At 39.3% G+C, this 17,023-nt stretch overlaps 1 protein-coding gene across 1 annotated transcript in view; it reads right to left on the bottom strand.

Moving 5' to 3' along the window:
- The window catches only part of LOC109465451 (ATP-binding cassette sub-family A member 1-like), an 84,003-nt gene that overhangs the window by 55,364 nt on the left and 11,616 nt on the right, over positions 1–17,023 (bottom strand). Inside the window, exons 10-20 of the mRNA XM_019762735.1 lie at positions 14,646–14,739; positions 14,203–14,320; positions 13,476–13,658; positions 11,483–11,705; positions 8,615–8,836; positions 8,013–8,217; positions 4,429–4,547; positions 3,848–4,023; positions 2,954–3,085; positions 1,985–2,124; positions 1,212–1,349 (exon numbers count right to left, since the gene is read on the bottom strand). Of these exons, the coding sequence (XP_019618294.1) occupies positions 1,212–1,349; positions 1,985–2,124; positions 2,954–3,085; positions 3,848–4,023; positions 4,429–4,547; positions 8,013–8,217; positions 8,615–8,836; positions 11,483–11,705; positions 13,476–13,658; positions 14,203–14,320; positions 14,646–14,739 (1,750 nt within the window). The remainder of the gene's footprint in view (positions 1–1,211; positions 1,350–1,984; positions 2,125–2,953; positions 3,086–3,847; positions 4,024–4,428; positions 4,548–8,012; positions 8,218–8,614; positions 8,837–11,482; positions 11,706–13,475; positions 13,659–14,202; positions 14,321–14,645; positions 14,740–17,023) is intronic.

The raw sequence follows: 17,023 nt of genomic DNA, 5'->3' as shown, positions 1-17,023 counted from the left end.
TTCGTAAAACAACATCACTATGAAACATGCTACCACGTGATTGTTTCCCATATGGGTATAACCTTAAACTTTTCAAGTCTAAGGTCAACAAACATCTGTCCTCACTGGCTGTACAGTAACCCAAAACATTTGAGTGACTTCCATGAGCCTTTTGTGGTGAATCACGAAGTAAATAATTAAAAAAATATGAAGTAAAAGTAAATAGCATGAAGTAAATAATAAAAAAAATAATAATGTGCATCATCCGGGGCATACTAGCAGATGGCATGCCAACTACACACCAATGCAGCCAGTGGATCGTGAGCTATAGCTGCGAACACATTGCATTGGCAATTTTTCAGAGGTCCGCCATGCTGTGACTACCAGGATCAGAACATCTGCTTGAGAAAACCGCACATCCATAACATCGATGGAATACATGTACAAACATTCCAGCAGAATAGGGATTTTGCTAAAATATTACATGTAGATAACCTAAGAAAATAGCTACAACATAAAAAGAACAATGTTCACTAACTAGAGGGCAGACAGTTTCTATTACATTTGGCCATAGGAACACATTGCTTAAATACACTTATTATAGAAGTCCTCATGAAAGTACTTGCCCATATTTCAATCTCAAAAATTTTTCTGCACCAGGTAGCCACAAGGGTCTGATTCCCAAAAATTGAAAGGAAACAGGGGGTCGACCATCTCAAATTCCCGCCACAACTGATGATAGTAACAAAACCTCAACTTTAACCTAATTTTTCATGGTATCCATCCGCCTGGCCTGACAAGACCTAACCACTCACATCTCTCATTACACCCACTAAACTGATAAAATAAACAAAACTTGACCAAAGTAGGAAAGTTTAGACCCTACCTGTGCCTTCCAGCCCAAAAATCTCCAAAATGGAGCAAAAACTTTCAAGAGAAAGAAGGATTTTCAAAGGTATTAACTAGGCACTACAATCATGTTCCCATTTTGAGGCCTCTACTGCACAACACAAATGTGGTGTCTGCCCTAGACCATTCCAGCAGACAACGTAGGAAACTATGTCCCCATGCAGCAAAGGAATTGCGAGTTATGGCTGCAACAACTGTTCATCAATTTTAATACTCTGACAGAGGTCTTGACCTCCTTCACGGAGTAATGAGTACTACCTACAAATGTACATGTAGCTCTGGTATGAATGAGATCACAGTGGATCATAAAGGCTATGTCTTACCTTTCTTGTACTTAATAAGTAGGTCCCAGATGCCCCTACGTGAGTATGGGTCGACTCCAGCTGTTGGCTCATCCAGAATAACTGTATGGGAGTTGGCCACAAACGCTATGGCAACTGACAACTTTCTCTTCATGCCTCCTGAAAACAGAAATTAACACACATCTTCACGTCACGGGATTATGAAAACCCAATTACGAGCAATTATTCTAGTGTAGGATTATGATAATAGTATAATCAATGTACAATGTTTAATCACCTAAGAGCACTATTTGTCATAGCATGTCATGTACAACACTGTCATCAATGATGTATTATCTTAACGCTGACTACAAAACTAAGACTTAAGCTGTAACACTATTTCTAATAAATGTTAGAATCATACTCTATTCATACATGTAGATACTCTTGCCAGTCCTCCCCAATCAAGATATCAGCTGTGTCATGTGGCTTCATCCATTATAATGATAGATAACAAAGTAAAGAACACTAAACACTACAGTTTCAGCCTGTTTTGTACTCATTAGCTTCACCAACAAGGTTTAACTTTAATCTATGTTTTCATTGCTGTGTGCCTGTCAAACTGTATGTCTGAGTTGGGTGCACAGCTCCAAATTTGGGATCACTAAGGTGCACATGTGCATGTATTACAAGCTTCGCCAGGTCATGTGCTCACAGTAATTAAATAATCACTCCTAACAAGAATGTTGACGGAAGAGCAACCAAAAGTTTGAGGTGAACTGTCTGTGTTGATCCTAAGTATCAAACTTCAGTACCTGACAGATTTTTGGATATCTCATGTCTCTTGTTGGGCAGCCCGACATCCCTCACCATTCGGTCCATCTCCTCCTGTACATCCTCTTCAGACATGCCTTTTAGTCGGCCGTAGAACCAGAGGTGCTCAGACACTGTTAAACTAAGTTTAGAATAAACAAACATATGCATATCATTAACAACTTTCAGCAAGGAAAAACATAGTACACAACCATGTCAGTCATGCCCTTCATTGTGCTTTGACACAGTTTAACTGAACAACACACCAGGTCCTGTCATTAACAACAACTTACAATCATCTTATTAAACAGAAAACAATAAACATCCACAACAGTTTTACACGTAGGTAATACATGCCTTTTAGTTAGCCATAGCTATAGAACCACTAAACCCCAGAAAATATTTCTAAACTGAAATGTTGTTAGAACTGAAGAACAAGCAAACACATACAACAACAAAGTTAACATACAACCACATCTAAAACTCTATAGAAAACAACAAACATACATGCAGTATCTCTTACATGTAATAGAAAAACAACAGACATACAACCGTGTCTAGAACCTTTTAATTATATCAACTCAGGGCTCGAAAAACCGGGTGCATGTACACCTTAGTGCACCCAAATTTGGAGCTGTACACCCAATTTTTTTCTTTGGGTGCATTTTCATAGGTTTATGTAAACTATGTAAACATGTTAAATGTATAGTAGTATACAGCATATTCTTAATATCCAAAAGGGTAAAAAAATAATAAAATCATTGTAAATAGTACATTTATTTAGAAATGAAACATAATTAGTTATTGCTGAAATTCTACTTGATATATGGATCACCCAAAAAATTTTTGTGCATCTAATTTTTTAGGTTGGGTGCACCAGTGCACCTGTGACCCAAAATGAATTTCAAGCCATGTAACTAAAAGAACAAATCTTAGAATACAACCATGTCAAAACACTGAAATGAACTCACTTGTCAAAGAGTACGTTGTGTTGTGGACACATCCCCAGACTCTTCCTGATGTTGTCGATTTCAAACCTGATGTCTTTCCCGTCAACGTACGCTGTACCCGAGCTGGGCGGGAACAGACCTGTCAGGATCGACCTGCAAAGTTAAGAAATTCAATTATATTTCCTCTGGAAAGAACAACGTCACTTAAAGTATATCATTTGTCAAAGATTCTTCGCTGAAGGACATTGTTACAGTATAATCATTGCACATACTGTAGAACAAATGAATATCAAAAGACTATCTTGGAAATTTGTCCAATTTCTAATTGTAGTTTTTACAATGTATCAATTATTTAGTAAAATTGTGTTGGTGTATCTTCACAAGAAGGTTTGTATAAGAACATTTTGTTTAAATATATGCACACCACTGTACACAACTGAACCTGCTTCTTCTTCTAACTTCTAAACAGGATTTTGGGCTTCATATAGTGACTAAGTATACTAGTCAGATGCAACTTTTGCTTTTAATCCTGTTTTTATATTGAACTCTTCATAAAGGTCCACTTTTTATAGCCTCCGTAGCAGGCTTACAGAACTGGAGGTTTGGTGGTCTTCGGCTGTTTTCTGATTAGCCCAGTTCTAAAAAATGGGGGTAAATCAATCAGGCCGGCTATATTGTCTACATGTACATGTATACATTGTATGCAATCAGAACATAGCACGTAAAAGCTCCCAAGACCCTGAAGACCCCCCCCCCAAACCCCCAGTTTTTGGCATGCTATGGAGGCTACACTTTTTAGATTTGTACAAAAACCAAGAGACTCAAGCGATGTAACCTAATTTTCACTACAGACTATACACTGAACTGAAGTGATATTACACATAATTCTGTCTGAGAATATCATATATGGCTCACATTGTGGTGGTCTTGCCAGCCCCGTTGTGTCCTAGGAAGGAAGTGATTTGTCCTTCGTAGAAGTTGAGACTGAGTCCGTCCACAGCCAGCTTGTTCCCCTCCTTGTACACCTTGGTCAGGTTCTGAATTCCAACTCCCAGTGGCAGGTGGGTAGGCTCCTTCTCAAAGTCTTCAGACTCTGCAATTTGTAATTTTTTTTTCCAAAAAAAGTCAGATTCATAGATTTTGTTTTGATATAAACAAGTCTGAATTTGCAATAATATCAAGTACGTGTACACTGCAGGATTTACACTGCCTGGAGGCATCTACAATATTCATACATGTACATGTACATACAGTATAACAATTTATTTAGTACTGTCCTGTTGACAATGATAATCTACATGTAGGCTATCGCATTCTTCGGCCTGCTAAGGTTGCCATTGGGCACCGATTCTGTATTAACATTTTTGTTTTTGGAGTTTAAGGCAGCAGACAGAAGTTGTGAATGACTCTAAGGACATTGTAACTAAACCATTACAAATGAGCCCCTTCTTTTGTAATTTTAATTCACAACTTGATCAAAAAACTCCGGCAATCACCTTCAATATTCTGGGCATGTCGGCCATGCCATGAGTCAGGCCACTGAGTTTGGAGTCAGATCCACACCAGTAGGACTTCAGGACAGGGAAGTACCAGGGACGGGGCACTCCATACTGACCTGTAATCAAGCAACATACATAAAAATGTAATTAAACCAACTATGGCCTATTCCAAGAAATGATTCTGACAGCAAAGACAAGAATGGCCATAAAATCTTAATTAAGAGCAAAAGTGTAAGTTGCAAGGTGGTCTTGTGGTTAGGGTTGTTGACTCAGAATCAGAATCAAATCCCTGGTAGGCAAAATTGATGTTTCCTTGAAAAAGGCACTTATCTCACTTGATTCAAGTCGGTTAGGGACATCCTCTCAGATATGACGTAAAGTTACGGGTCCCATGTTTAAGGAGAGCCACACCTTGAGCTTGCTAAAGATCCCACAACACTTATCGAAAAAGAAGCAGGAGTCCCTCCCACGTTCTAAACATTACAGTCTGGTCTCACGTTTGAAGAGGTGATCACTTGTTATGTCAATCCTTTCACAAATAATGTGGTAAATCTTGATATAAATAATTGACAATAAAAGACCTAATATTAACCGTTAAAACAGTTACTATCAAATTGGATACTACTCAGAAACAGTTAGCTATTCTTTGTTGTTTTTATGGAGAGTGGACTAAGGGGAGTTGTAAAAAGTAACTAAATTATTACCGGTAGTCCTTAATTTTGTTAATATCCCTCTCTCTCTGTCTCTCTATCTATCTATCTATCTGTTTTATCGTTTATGTATGTGCTTTATCTCAGAATGAAAAAAAATTCAGTGTGAAACAAGAATTCGGAGATCTCATACCTCCATGAAGTATTGAGTTTTTAGCGACGTCTCAGGGAGAAGCCTAATGGTACAGTATTGTGTGCAGTTTGCAAGAATTCTAGGAATGGTACAGGCATTTTGTCCACAGGAATGGAATGTCCACAGGCATTTCTCTGACCCATATCTATGTCCACATTCCTGGAACCATTGGGAAGACCTGTCTGCCCTGGATGGCCCTACTTTCTGTGACCCCGGGGCTCGTTTACTATACACTCAGGGGAGGAGTGCACTGTATCTGTCTAGTCTTAACAGGTACCAAGTCTTCCTCAAAATCATGAAATGATGGCAGTACCATGCAAACAATAACCCTAACAGCAACCGCCGTTGCCATGGCAATGTATGTTTTCATTGCCAGTCTTGTTGTAAATGTTTTTTATTTGTCTCATTGACTATGGAAATAAGGTCATAATTAGCATTATATAGTTTAATTTACTAAATTCAAATGACGATATTTTTCATGTAAAATTCCTCTCTTTTGTCATACTTAATTTCAACATGTCATTAATTATGCAAATGACCTCTGCATTAACATAATATATGCATGGTGGTGTTGACCTTTAAGGAACTTACACATCTCACAAGGTATGAAATTCCCATCACTCACCAATAAAGCCACACCAATTTGATTTCTTGGTTAACGGATTTTTGAAGAAAAATAATGGAGCGGGCGGGCGAAAAAAGAATAAAAATAAAAACAGGCCTAGGCATCCTATTATGGCCCAAAATGGTACGATAGGAGCCATGAAGTCAACACACCAGGCTGGTTCAAAATTTAAACAATGAATTTTGAACTTTTAATGATACCACTGCATTGAAAGATGGAATAACTGTAACAACTAGGAAGAAAATGACTGTTTTCAACTGTTCAGGGCAAAATATGGGCATTTTGCACTTGATTCTGAATTTTTATTTTTATTTGCAAATCAGACAAAATGAAGCGGGCGAATCCTTTAACCAAGAAATTAAATTGGTGTGGCCTAAGGGGTCACAGAATTTTCACATTCACTCACTCACTCACTGCACGGCTTAGCGTCCGTTGTTCCCCGTCATGCAAGGGTTGGGGTGTCGTTTAGGTCTAATACATTGTAGCTGCTCTCCAGCTGCTTCTGTCTAGCAGATTGGCCTTCTGCAGTTTCAAGCTTTTGACGTCTTCCCTAATACTCTCTACCCATCTCCAGTGGTCGAAATACTTTTTTTCAGCGCTCTGCAATATTGCAGAAGAGTAAAAATTTTGTTCTGCAATTTGGAAATACTTTCTGCAAATACACAAGCCTCCATACTACAATCTTGCAGGTTTATAAGCATGAACTATTGATTCATATGCAAATTAGTGAAGACAAATTTTTGGAAGTCCAAAAGGAAACAAAAGATAAACAAGTCAAGACAAGGTTGATGCAAATTAGTGAAGAAGCTCCTGAAGTGTTGTCTGTCCTTGGGGCCAAAAGCGTAAAATCCCAAGTGCCAATTTTTCCTGCTGCAAAATTGCAGATTGTATAAATTTTTCTTCTGCAATCTTGAAAATCTATCTGCAGATTGCAGACTGCAGACAGGTATTTCGAACACTGCATCTCTTTTTTGGACGGCCACGCGGGTTTCGTCCCTCTACAGGCATTGTCATGACCTTCCTTGGCCAGTTCTGTGGGTCCATCCTTTGTACATGCCCATACCAGCGAAGTCTGTTGTAGCGCAAGACCTCACGTAGACTGCTTACGCCTAACCTACACCTAAGCTGATCACTTGACACCCTATCTGCCAGTCTACTGGAGCATATCCATCTGATCATGGCGTTGTCACAGCTGACTAGCCTTCTAAAGTCTTCCGTGGACACCGCCCAGGTCTCAGACCCATAAAGCATTACGCTTCTGACACAGGAGTTAAAAACATGACTGCAATTTATGAAAGGGATGCTTCGGTCTGCAAGTATGGGAAGGAGCTCGTGGAAGCTCTTCCAGGCCGATTTAATCCTGGCTGTTACGGCGTCTGTGCAGCCCCCCAACTGACCAATCATGTCACCCAAGTAACAGAAAGTAGGGACCACCTTAAAGGTTTCTCCAGCGACAGTAACTTCTTGTGTAGGTTGTACAGGGGAGGGTGAGTTGATTATGCAAATTAGGTCATCATTTCCATAAATGGTATCTGTTGATATTCCTCCTGCCATAGATTAAATAGATTACATGTATAAAAGTACATGTATAATGTAAAACACTAATTATAGAATTTCCTCCTTAATTATGCAAATTAAGTACTCATTTGCATAGTTTGCATATAAGTATGTACAACTCTACCTACCTACACACCAAAAATGATGAAAATACGTTGTTCCTATCTGGACTTATTGGCTTTTAAAGATTTCGCCAGAAACTCCCCTGCAGTTCCAGAACAAGCTGCTAGGGGGACCAAACCCACACCACTTATTCCTGGCAGTAAAAGCTATCTGTCACCAAAAAGTCAAGACCATAGCTTGTTCAGGACAAAAAGATACAAAAACTGGAAGTTCTGCTGCAGTACCAAGGTCATCCACCAGGAGGCCCATATTTGACCTTGACCTTCGTCTTCCTAAGACTTATCAGCATACATGGACCAAATATCATCACAATCCATAAAGGCTTCTAAATATATGCTGACTAAAAATGTGCGGAAACACAAACACATACACAGACACACACACAGACACGCCAAAAACCATACCTCCATTTTTCACGAAGGTAACAACGTACCTGGGAAGACAGCCTCAATGTACCAGGTCATGAGTCCGTACAGGAAGGCATCAAACAGCATCATGATGAGAGAGAAGCCGAAGGTGAAGGAGTCCTGGGGGGAGGGGTTGGTCCAGATGTTGTCCCACTGGATCCCCACCCCCTGCTCCTCAAACCTGGCGATGTATGTACACCCAAAACCAAATGCAACCGATGATAGCAGGCTCTGAGGGGACATGGAAAACAATTCAATTAGTTTTGTTTGTTACCAGTAACCGCCCTACATCCTCTTCTGCAATGTAAAGGCCACAAAAGTCTGCATCAATCCTGAGACTTACAATGCACAGTGTCACGTATAGCGCTAGTAGGATATCATTCATGTTATGATCTGACATAAACTTAAAAGGCATTTATTCTATAATTATTAATACAATAGACCAAAAGAAAGACGGCATAAAAGTATACAATCCAGATCTTTTATCTTTCAGTGTTACAATACAAAGCAAATTAATGGTTCAATGTTAATTTCTTTCCAAATGCTTACACAAATTAATGCAATTATTTCTAAGCAATTGCCACCAAGATCCCTAATATCCCTGAATACTATGATTGTCTTTTCTTACAGAGAATCCCTTAGTGCCATCAGTCATCCGGTCCTCCCACACGATGATAAGCGTGTAAGGCAGGTACAGAACGAAGTAAATGATTCCGCCGCACGCCGCTGCCAGGTTGGCCCGTGAGAAGAATGTGGAAATCAGGAAGCATTGCATGATGGTCGCAATGGCGAAACAGACGAGGAACAAGATGAGGACAAGTGGATTGCTGTTCTGCATCACTGCTCCATACTGAAATCCACAATATTTAAACTGCATGTTAAACTTAGTAAAATACTGGGTCAACTTACTAAAATGCATTTTGGTATTGTAGATGGTAAATATACAAGTCAATCTTTAATTTTTTTTACTCTAGCAGTTTGACGACTTAAAAATGTTACTATACACAGTATTACAATGTGCAATCTGTAAATAGGTAAAAAGACATACATGTACATATTATATATTATTATGATTTTCACATACCCAGCTCAACCGTGCTCTTTTTACACTCAGCCTGTCAGTTTAACAAATTAATGGAACAGTAAAATCTAAGACAAGGAGAGTGTAGTAAAGTAAGGAAATACAATGTCATATACATGTAAAAGAGTGCTGGTTGTCAAGGGTTGGCTACAGGTTTAATATCCTTAAGGCCACACCAAGTAAATTTTATGGATGACGTCCGCGCGCGCATTGATTTTGGCCTGTTCCTAGAAAAAAAAACAAGAACATTCCGCTTCCTGTAACTATGACCAAAGAGTCACGACAGTGCCGCAAATTGTTAGATTGACGTGAACCCCGTAACGCGAAATGGGTAAAGAGCACATGCTTTGTTTCTGCAGGCCTGCAAAAAATGTGATGAAAGAAACAGGACAGGGCGATAACTGCTGTTCCACCTGATTCATTGCTTTTTTGATGATGAATAATTTCTTGCTTGTTACACTGTGTCACCTCATTCAATTTGTGTCCTAACATTTGTCGTCTCTTAGTTTTTTTCTAATCTAGGCATCTTGTTTTTCAGGGCCTTTCTTTTTTTTTTCGCCCTCTCGCATTAGATTTAGGGTCTCCAAAGGACGTCATCCATAAAATTTACTTGGTGTGGCCTAATTGAAAAAAAAAAGATTAATTAAATAGTTTACAGAACTCACAGATTGTAGATTATTCAAATCACAAACTGTTTCATTTCAACATGATTGTGATGATATCTTGAAAGTTCATCTGTGTTGGTAGAAATCATTACGAAGCAAGTTTAAACTGTAATTTCCAACACAATGGAGTCACGTGTGTTATCTGCGTGACGTCACAGAAGCGGTGGATTGCTTGACAAAATTGGAGTTGTACAGCCAAAAATTTGGGTGAGTCCAATTTCTTGTGTTGGAAATTACAGTTTAAACTTGCTTCATGATGATGGTGATGAATCAAGTGACATTCAGAATCATCAGGATTAACAGTTTATATTCTTTTTAATTTTCAGAATTTTCTGGTTGTTAATCATGTAAAACTGTTGTCAACCTGACAAATTAAGAGATATTTTGAATCGATTCTGTTAATTTGGAGGTAATTGACTAAAACATCCATTAGCAACTGAAAGCAATCTACAAGGAAATTGTTACTCAAGCAAGTGGATAGATTTTGACAAACTGTCAGACATTTCAAGTAGCATCCACTACTTTTCATCAGTATACAAAAAGGAGTAGACTGTCGGCTACTTAAAACGTCTGACAGTTGTCAAAATCTACCCACTTCCTTCAGCAACAATTTCCTTGTGTAGATCTATCTCATCGTCCTGTTCTAACTTTCATCGACATATCCAAACCAATCATCGATCTTGATTTCATTTCATTGATTCCTTTTTGTTTTCCCAAAGACATGTGGTTTAGTACCTTCAGCATCAAGGCCAAGAGAATGGCCGATACAAAAATGACGACCATACTGTTGATGAACCAGGCCACCCAGTGGACGCCATTGCTCAATCCCATAATCCTCATCACTTCTTTTAGGTGCAGTTCCTTCTCGTAAACAATTCTTTTGATCACCATGGCAACAGAGTATATCCATGCCAGGCACATGGCCAGAGGAAGCATCGTGGCTGTTGCGCTTAAAAACCTACGATAGGGTATTTACCATAATATTGAATAACATGATCATAATTTTGTATTTCACAGTGATGCGGTTGCACCAGTTTGGTAAAACATTCTACAGGCTGCTTCATTTGAGACTCTCTGAATGAGGGACCGAAATGACTTGGTTAGTACAAACTGTCGTTTGTTGTTTGATAATATTATAATGTTTATTGTGAGTGTTAACAGCTGTAGATACACCCATCTGTATCTAGGAAATGCAGTTAGAGGGTCAAAAATCCAAGCTAAGAGAAACAAAACAATGAAAAAAAGGAAAAAAAAAAACAATGTCATGTTACTGTTAGAAGTTCAAGCTTAAAAGATGGTTTAGACTGCAACATGTAAACTGGAAAGAAACTGAGGGTAAAAGAAACTAGTACAAGTATGGAAACCAAGAAGAATTGTGCTGCTTCTATGATCAATATTAACACCCCGACAGCGTTAGTAAAGCAACAACTGTACGCAGTCACCTGACAAAGAATGAGTCTCTGGATAGAAGGTCAACTAACATGATGACATTTTTCTAACAAGAAAGCAAACACTTTGATTTGTTGCAAATAGCAACTGACAGGTCAAAACTTTTAGGTTTAAAAATATTTCAAGATGAATAACTGACTTTACCTTACAACATTTACATGTACAAGGTGTCACCTGACATGTATACATTCTTGAGAAAACTGTATCAGCAAATATTTTAAAAGTTATCTGAGGGTCCAGTTAGTTGTCCTTCTTGGTTATTAGTGACTGTGTTAGCGTGACCACAGACTAAAGACGCTACCTTCAGCGTCGCTGTCAGCAAACAAATGGTGAGGAACATGACGGTGATGCTGGTAATGAACCAGGCCGTCCAGTGCACCCCGTTAGTCAGGCCCATCATCTTCATCACTTCCTTCAGACGCTCCTCCTTCTCATACACAATGCTCTTGATGATCATTGCAACAGGGTAGATCCAACTCAAGGTCATGAACATGGGGATGGAGCGTGATAATGCCCAGACAAACCTAGCGATAATTGTAAAATTGCAGTCAAAACAACCATGATTTAATGATAGTAGATATTACTGTAACACATTGTATACAATCATTTTATGATACTTCATGAAAAAGAACTAAAAGCGAAATATATTGAGTGGGCTTAAATTGACTATTAAGCAGGGCTCGAAATACTGGCTGCATGTGCACCTTAGTGCACCCAAATTTGGACCTGTGCACCCAATTATTTTATGTGGGCGCACCAGTACACCCAAATATTTTCGTAGGTTTACTTAATGCTATCATCATAATGATATTAAATGTATTGTAGTATACAGCATATTCTTATATTATTTTTCTAATACTAAGATATTAAAATATCTTAGTATTAGAAAAATCATAAATCAATTGTTAATACCTTCTTAAGAATTAAAACATTATTAGTTTTTGCTGACATTCTTACTTTACCTTATATTGTGCACCCAAAAAATTTTTTGTGCACCCAATTTTTTAGGTTGGGTGAGTGCACCAATTCTCAAAAATGAATTTCGAGCCCTGATTAAGCAAACATTCACTCCCTGAATACCTGTGTTACTGTACAGACTTTCCCTCTAAAGCGTTGGTCACAACTCGCCGTATGTGGCTATGTGCCCTTTGTTCGTATGTTATTTGGGAGGCCACGTCTGCTACATTTTTTCTGAAAACGTAGGGTGATCGGCCGAGGGAGTACGTCACTCGCACAGTTGCGCAAGGTGTAAGTACGTGGTCTGCACGCCACGTCTGGCCATGAGCGGTTGCTTGTATCGTTCGTTGCGCAAGTGGTGAGTTGTACGTGCTTACAACCTATGATCTCTTGTGCGGCGTACGTACAGTTTCTTTACTCATTCGCACGTTATCAGTGCGTGACGGTGCGATGAACCATCTGATTCTTCTTCCCTCCTCCTGTTATCTTCCTCACTAGCCCCCCTGTTGTCTTCCGCAGCCCGTTTCTTTGGGTCTTGTCTGGTTGTGGGTGCAGATGCCTTCTTCTGTGTCTTCTTGAGCACCTTGGAGACAGGTTGGCAGTCGTCTGTAAAGTTATCTTTATATACTGTGAATTGCCCGTGAGAACAGTTCACGGAGTCCTTGCGTTGTACGCTCATAGGCTGTACGGATCATGCGCATCACCCGTACTTGCACATACGGGTGGTGAATCCGCAGGCTGCACGCAGAAAAAGTTTTTCATGTACGTGCACTTAAAGTTCTACGTCGTGTCTGCGTGCTCCGAAATCTCTAGGATTCCGTACGGAGGCGGCACTCACCACTTACGGATTCCCTACGTTTGCCCACGTTTTTGCACGTAGACAGCACACAGAAGCAAGTACGGCGGGTTGTGACCGACGCTTTACTCTGTTTTCATGACATGTTGACTTTCCAGGTGAGCATTCAAGGACATACATATGGTTAAATTGGGATGGCCTAATCATTTGGGCACTTTAAACCATTCCTTCCTGGCACAATAATAGATGAAATTAGAAAGAAATGTCATTGTTTATCAGGGTGACTCTGTAAAAAATGGAACTTTATGCTTTACTTAAGCTTGCAAAATATAATCAATGAACAACTTCAGTAAACCACACAATGCTACTTAAAATTTTCTTTTCAGCTTGCTGGAAATTTAAAAAGATACGGAAATGACAAAAAATAATTAAGAACTATAAGCTACACAATTCTTAACTTCAATAGCATGCAAGACACCTTACAAAAGAAGGCAATGATAACATGCTCAAATTACATTTAAATGACCATTGTCCTACTTACGAGTCCTTCGTGTAACATGGATACGGGAACTGTTGGAGATAAACCCCTGTGATTGGTTCCTTGTCCTTTCCTGTCAGAGCACGAATGATCCCCTGGTCGATCATGTCCTGCAGGTAAACAAACCCTCCCCGGATGTACGCCATGTCATTGAAGGGTCGATCCCTGGCCCCAGGCCTCCAATACCTTTTTCAGACAAGACATTCAGGAATCATAACAAACTTGTTATACTTACATTTGCACCATCATGAAGAGGGAGTATATTGCTAGTGCTAGCTTGACAATGTGTATGTTTGTCTGTAAACCACACATGTACATTCATGTATACTTTTGTTTACCAATGCTTAACGCATGGGATACACAAAACTAGGGCAAGATCATGTTACAAAGATCTCAATTCAATTCTGGCTGCTACAATTTTACTTTCAAAATATAAAGTTTTCTGATAATACTTGGCACATAATCATTTATTCATAATTATTATAAAGTTCTTCGGAAGACTTCCGACAAACTTTGACCCAATGCTGACGTCACACGTGGCTAAAAGTCACGTGCCCACGGCACTTGGGTCGTATAGCTGATGAAGACTGAGCAATTCAGTTCAAAATTTCTGGTGAGTTAATTTCTTTTTTGAGCTGGAGAACAATTTAATATTCTTCAATCTTGAAGTTTGCAGTACTCATTATCATAGATACATGTAGATGGCATCATTGTAAGGTGCGACACATACCTGTCATATATTCTGGTGGTGTGGGTGACTACATCTATGTCCATCCTGATCTTGTATTCCACATGTGGTGGGATCACTTCCTCATCATCAGAGTCATTCATGTTTGAGAATACAATACCTGAGTGTGGAAATGAGAATTGGGTCCACATCACAAAAAAACAATAATATAGAGTACAAAATCAACAGTTCTTACAAAGTGTCCAGTGCTTTTTTGAAATGGCATTCAAAACTATCAACCTAAGAAAAGAAATTGGATCAAATGACTACATTGTACAGTAGGTACAAAATTCAATTTTGAGTACTTTGAAAACACCCCATGTTGGAACAATTGCAATATGGCTAACACCAGCTTTGCAGGCACATGCAAGGCTGGGGCTGGTTATACAGCACAGTAATAATCTGTCACACTTAAATCATTCATGTTTGAATCTCAATTTACTTACCTGCCCACAAGGTGTTGTCAGCGATAAGTTCATGCCCCCGTACTGTAACATCTTCCTCCGTTGCCACAGGCTCAAACTTGTTCAGCTCCAAACACTGATTATGAACAACACAGTTTTCAAATGCATTTATTCAATGCTCTAAAGAGAAGCAGAATTACTCTAAGATTTGTATGTGCATGTACATGTATAGCCCAAAGCATACAGCATGGTTTTAATCCATGTTTCTTTACCAAATGCAGTCATGTACGTCAAAGGGGAAATTTAAGTACTTTTTGCTCAGTTTTGGCCCAGTTTCACCATCTCAAGACCTACATTTCTCTCCACTATGGAGCCCTACGAAACCTCATTGCCCTTATCGAGGGCGTCCAGCGGAGGGCTACGAAATTCATCCTAGGGCCCTCCTCTGGGAAACTCGACTATAAGTCACGTCTATCCTGTTTGGGCTGGCTGCCTCTGTCTTACAGAAGGGAGATTTCCGATGTGGTAGCATTTGTTAAGTCCCGTGCAAAAGTGTATAATACTGACATAGCGAAGTTAGTTAACTTCTGGTCTAGAGTTCCTCGGAGCTCTAGAGCTCACATGCTTGTCCCACCGAGACTGAAAACTTCGTCTTATGCCTCATCCTTCCTGCTACAAGTCATAACAATATATATATATATATGGAATAAACTGGACACCGAGACCAGAGTGTTGGGAGCTAACGCGTCTAGTCCAACTGATGTGGCGGCTTTCAAGAGAAAGTGTCAGTTGTCTATGCCAAGTACATGTACATGTAGATTCAACCAATATTTCAGTGTGGATATGCTGTGTTCCTCGGTGCTGTCGTGTGGCTGCACCACCTGCCGTGCTTCTAGGCCTGTTAAGTCTACTTTTAATTGTCATGTATATATCAGACTCTTTTGTATTTTTTTATGCTTATTGTCTATTTTTTTGTTGGCATAGTGGCCTTGAAAAGGTGTACTCAGGTCCACCTGTTCCACCATGCCTTCCATGTACATGTGTATGAGGTGAATTGTAATAAATATAAATAATTTTGTTCACAATCAAGTAGACTACATGTATATTATAGTATGTAATGTCTTGCGGAGTGAAAGACTTCATACAGGTGGTTGTATTATATTGTATTGTACTGGGTGGGCTGCCTACTCTCTCTTTGCAGTCAAGCTTACAATTATTGGGGCTTAATCATAAGGGTCTGGAGCGGCTGTTATTCGGCACTAACTCAGGTGACCTCAATACGATCCCAGGAATGGCCATTGGACTGTGAGGTTTGAACCACTCATACCAGGAAGGTTAGATTTTGATATACATGTATGTGGTGGGTTCTTTAACATGTGTGGGGTGTGGCTCTCCCAAACATGATAGGACCTCCATTTAACGTTCTATCCGGTAGTCAGTGAACATCAGGTTTGTAACGAAGATGGGCAAAACTGATTGAATTATTGGCGAAACTGACTGGGCGAAACAAACGAAGATTACACTCTTAGGTTCGAACTTCTTCAAAGCAGGAAACACCTGTCAATCAAATATATGTACGTGTAGTGGCACCATGGGAAAGGGACTTGCCCCAAAAATAATTCTAAATTCAGTTTTACTCAAACTAGTGGTTTTGTTGATATACATGTACGGTCGCCAATTTTGTGCCTTGCAGAAACTTTTTGATGCTGTGGCACACCGACATACATGTAACACATTATGTATTTGACCGCATTTATTTACTCCCAGGGCACAGGAAATTGACCTTCATCTTGCGTTGTTCTAGCGGAGAAGAGAAAATGTCTGACAATTTTAGCATTAGATTTTTGTTTGTTAAATCATACAAAGGCATCCATGCAACTATCATTTTTCCAACTTGTTCATAGCTATGTGAGTTGTTTATTGGAACCAGATGAATCTGAATAAACCAAGGAGGTTATAAAGTTAACGAGACCGCGTGCACCCACTGTGCTGATAATCCCCAATATTCACTAATTATCTACAAACTAGAGTTCGACAATCTCATACCTCCATGACATGTTTAGTGCTTTCGTAAAGCTTATGCATAGTGATGATCACATAAATGGCTTACATTTACAATCCTGCTCATTAGCAAAATTTTTATACAAATTATTCACATAGCCCCTACCTAGTAACATACAACACACTGGTGAAATCCTTACCATTTAACATGGACAACGTATGATATTGTTGGTTATATGCAAGTATGACCTCTGACATACCTTTGCCAACTCATGTTTGCCATCCAAGCTGACGAATTATACATTTTTTTACTGCCAATATGCAAATTATAAGAGCCCATTTACATATATTATATCATTTGATCATATTCTCCGCCCAATGACAGGGTTATCTTAAGAAATAAGGCTATTCTAGCGTTT

The sequence above is a fragment of the Branchiostoma belcheri genome, unplaced genomic scaffold (assembly GCF_001625305.1).
Source record: "Branchiostoma belcheri isolate BF01 breed outbred unplaced genomic scaffold, Haploidv18h27 scaffold150, whole genome shotgun sequence".
NCBI lineage: Eukaryota > Metazoa > Chordata > Leptocardii > Amphioxiformes > Branchiostomatidae > Branchiostoma > Branchiostoma belcheri.
This window is presented reverse-complemented; position numbering and strand designations above follow the sequence as displayed.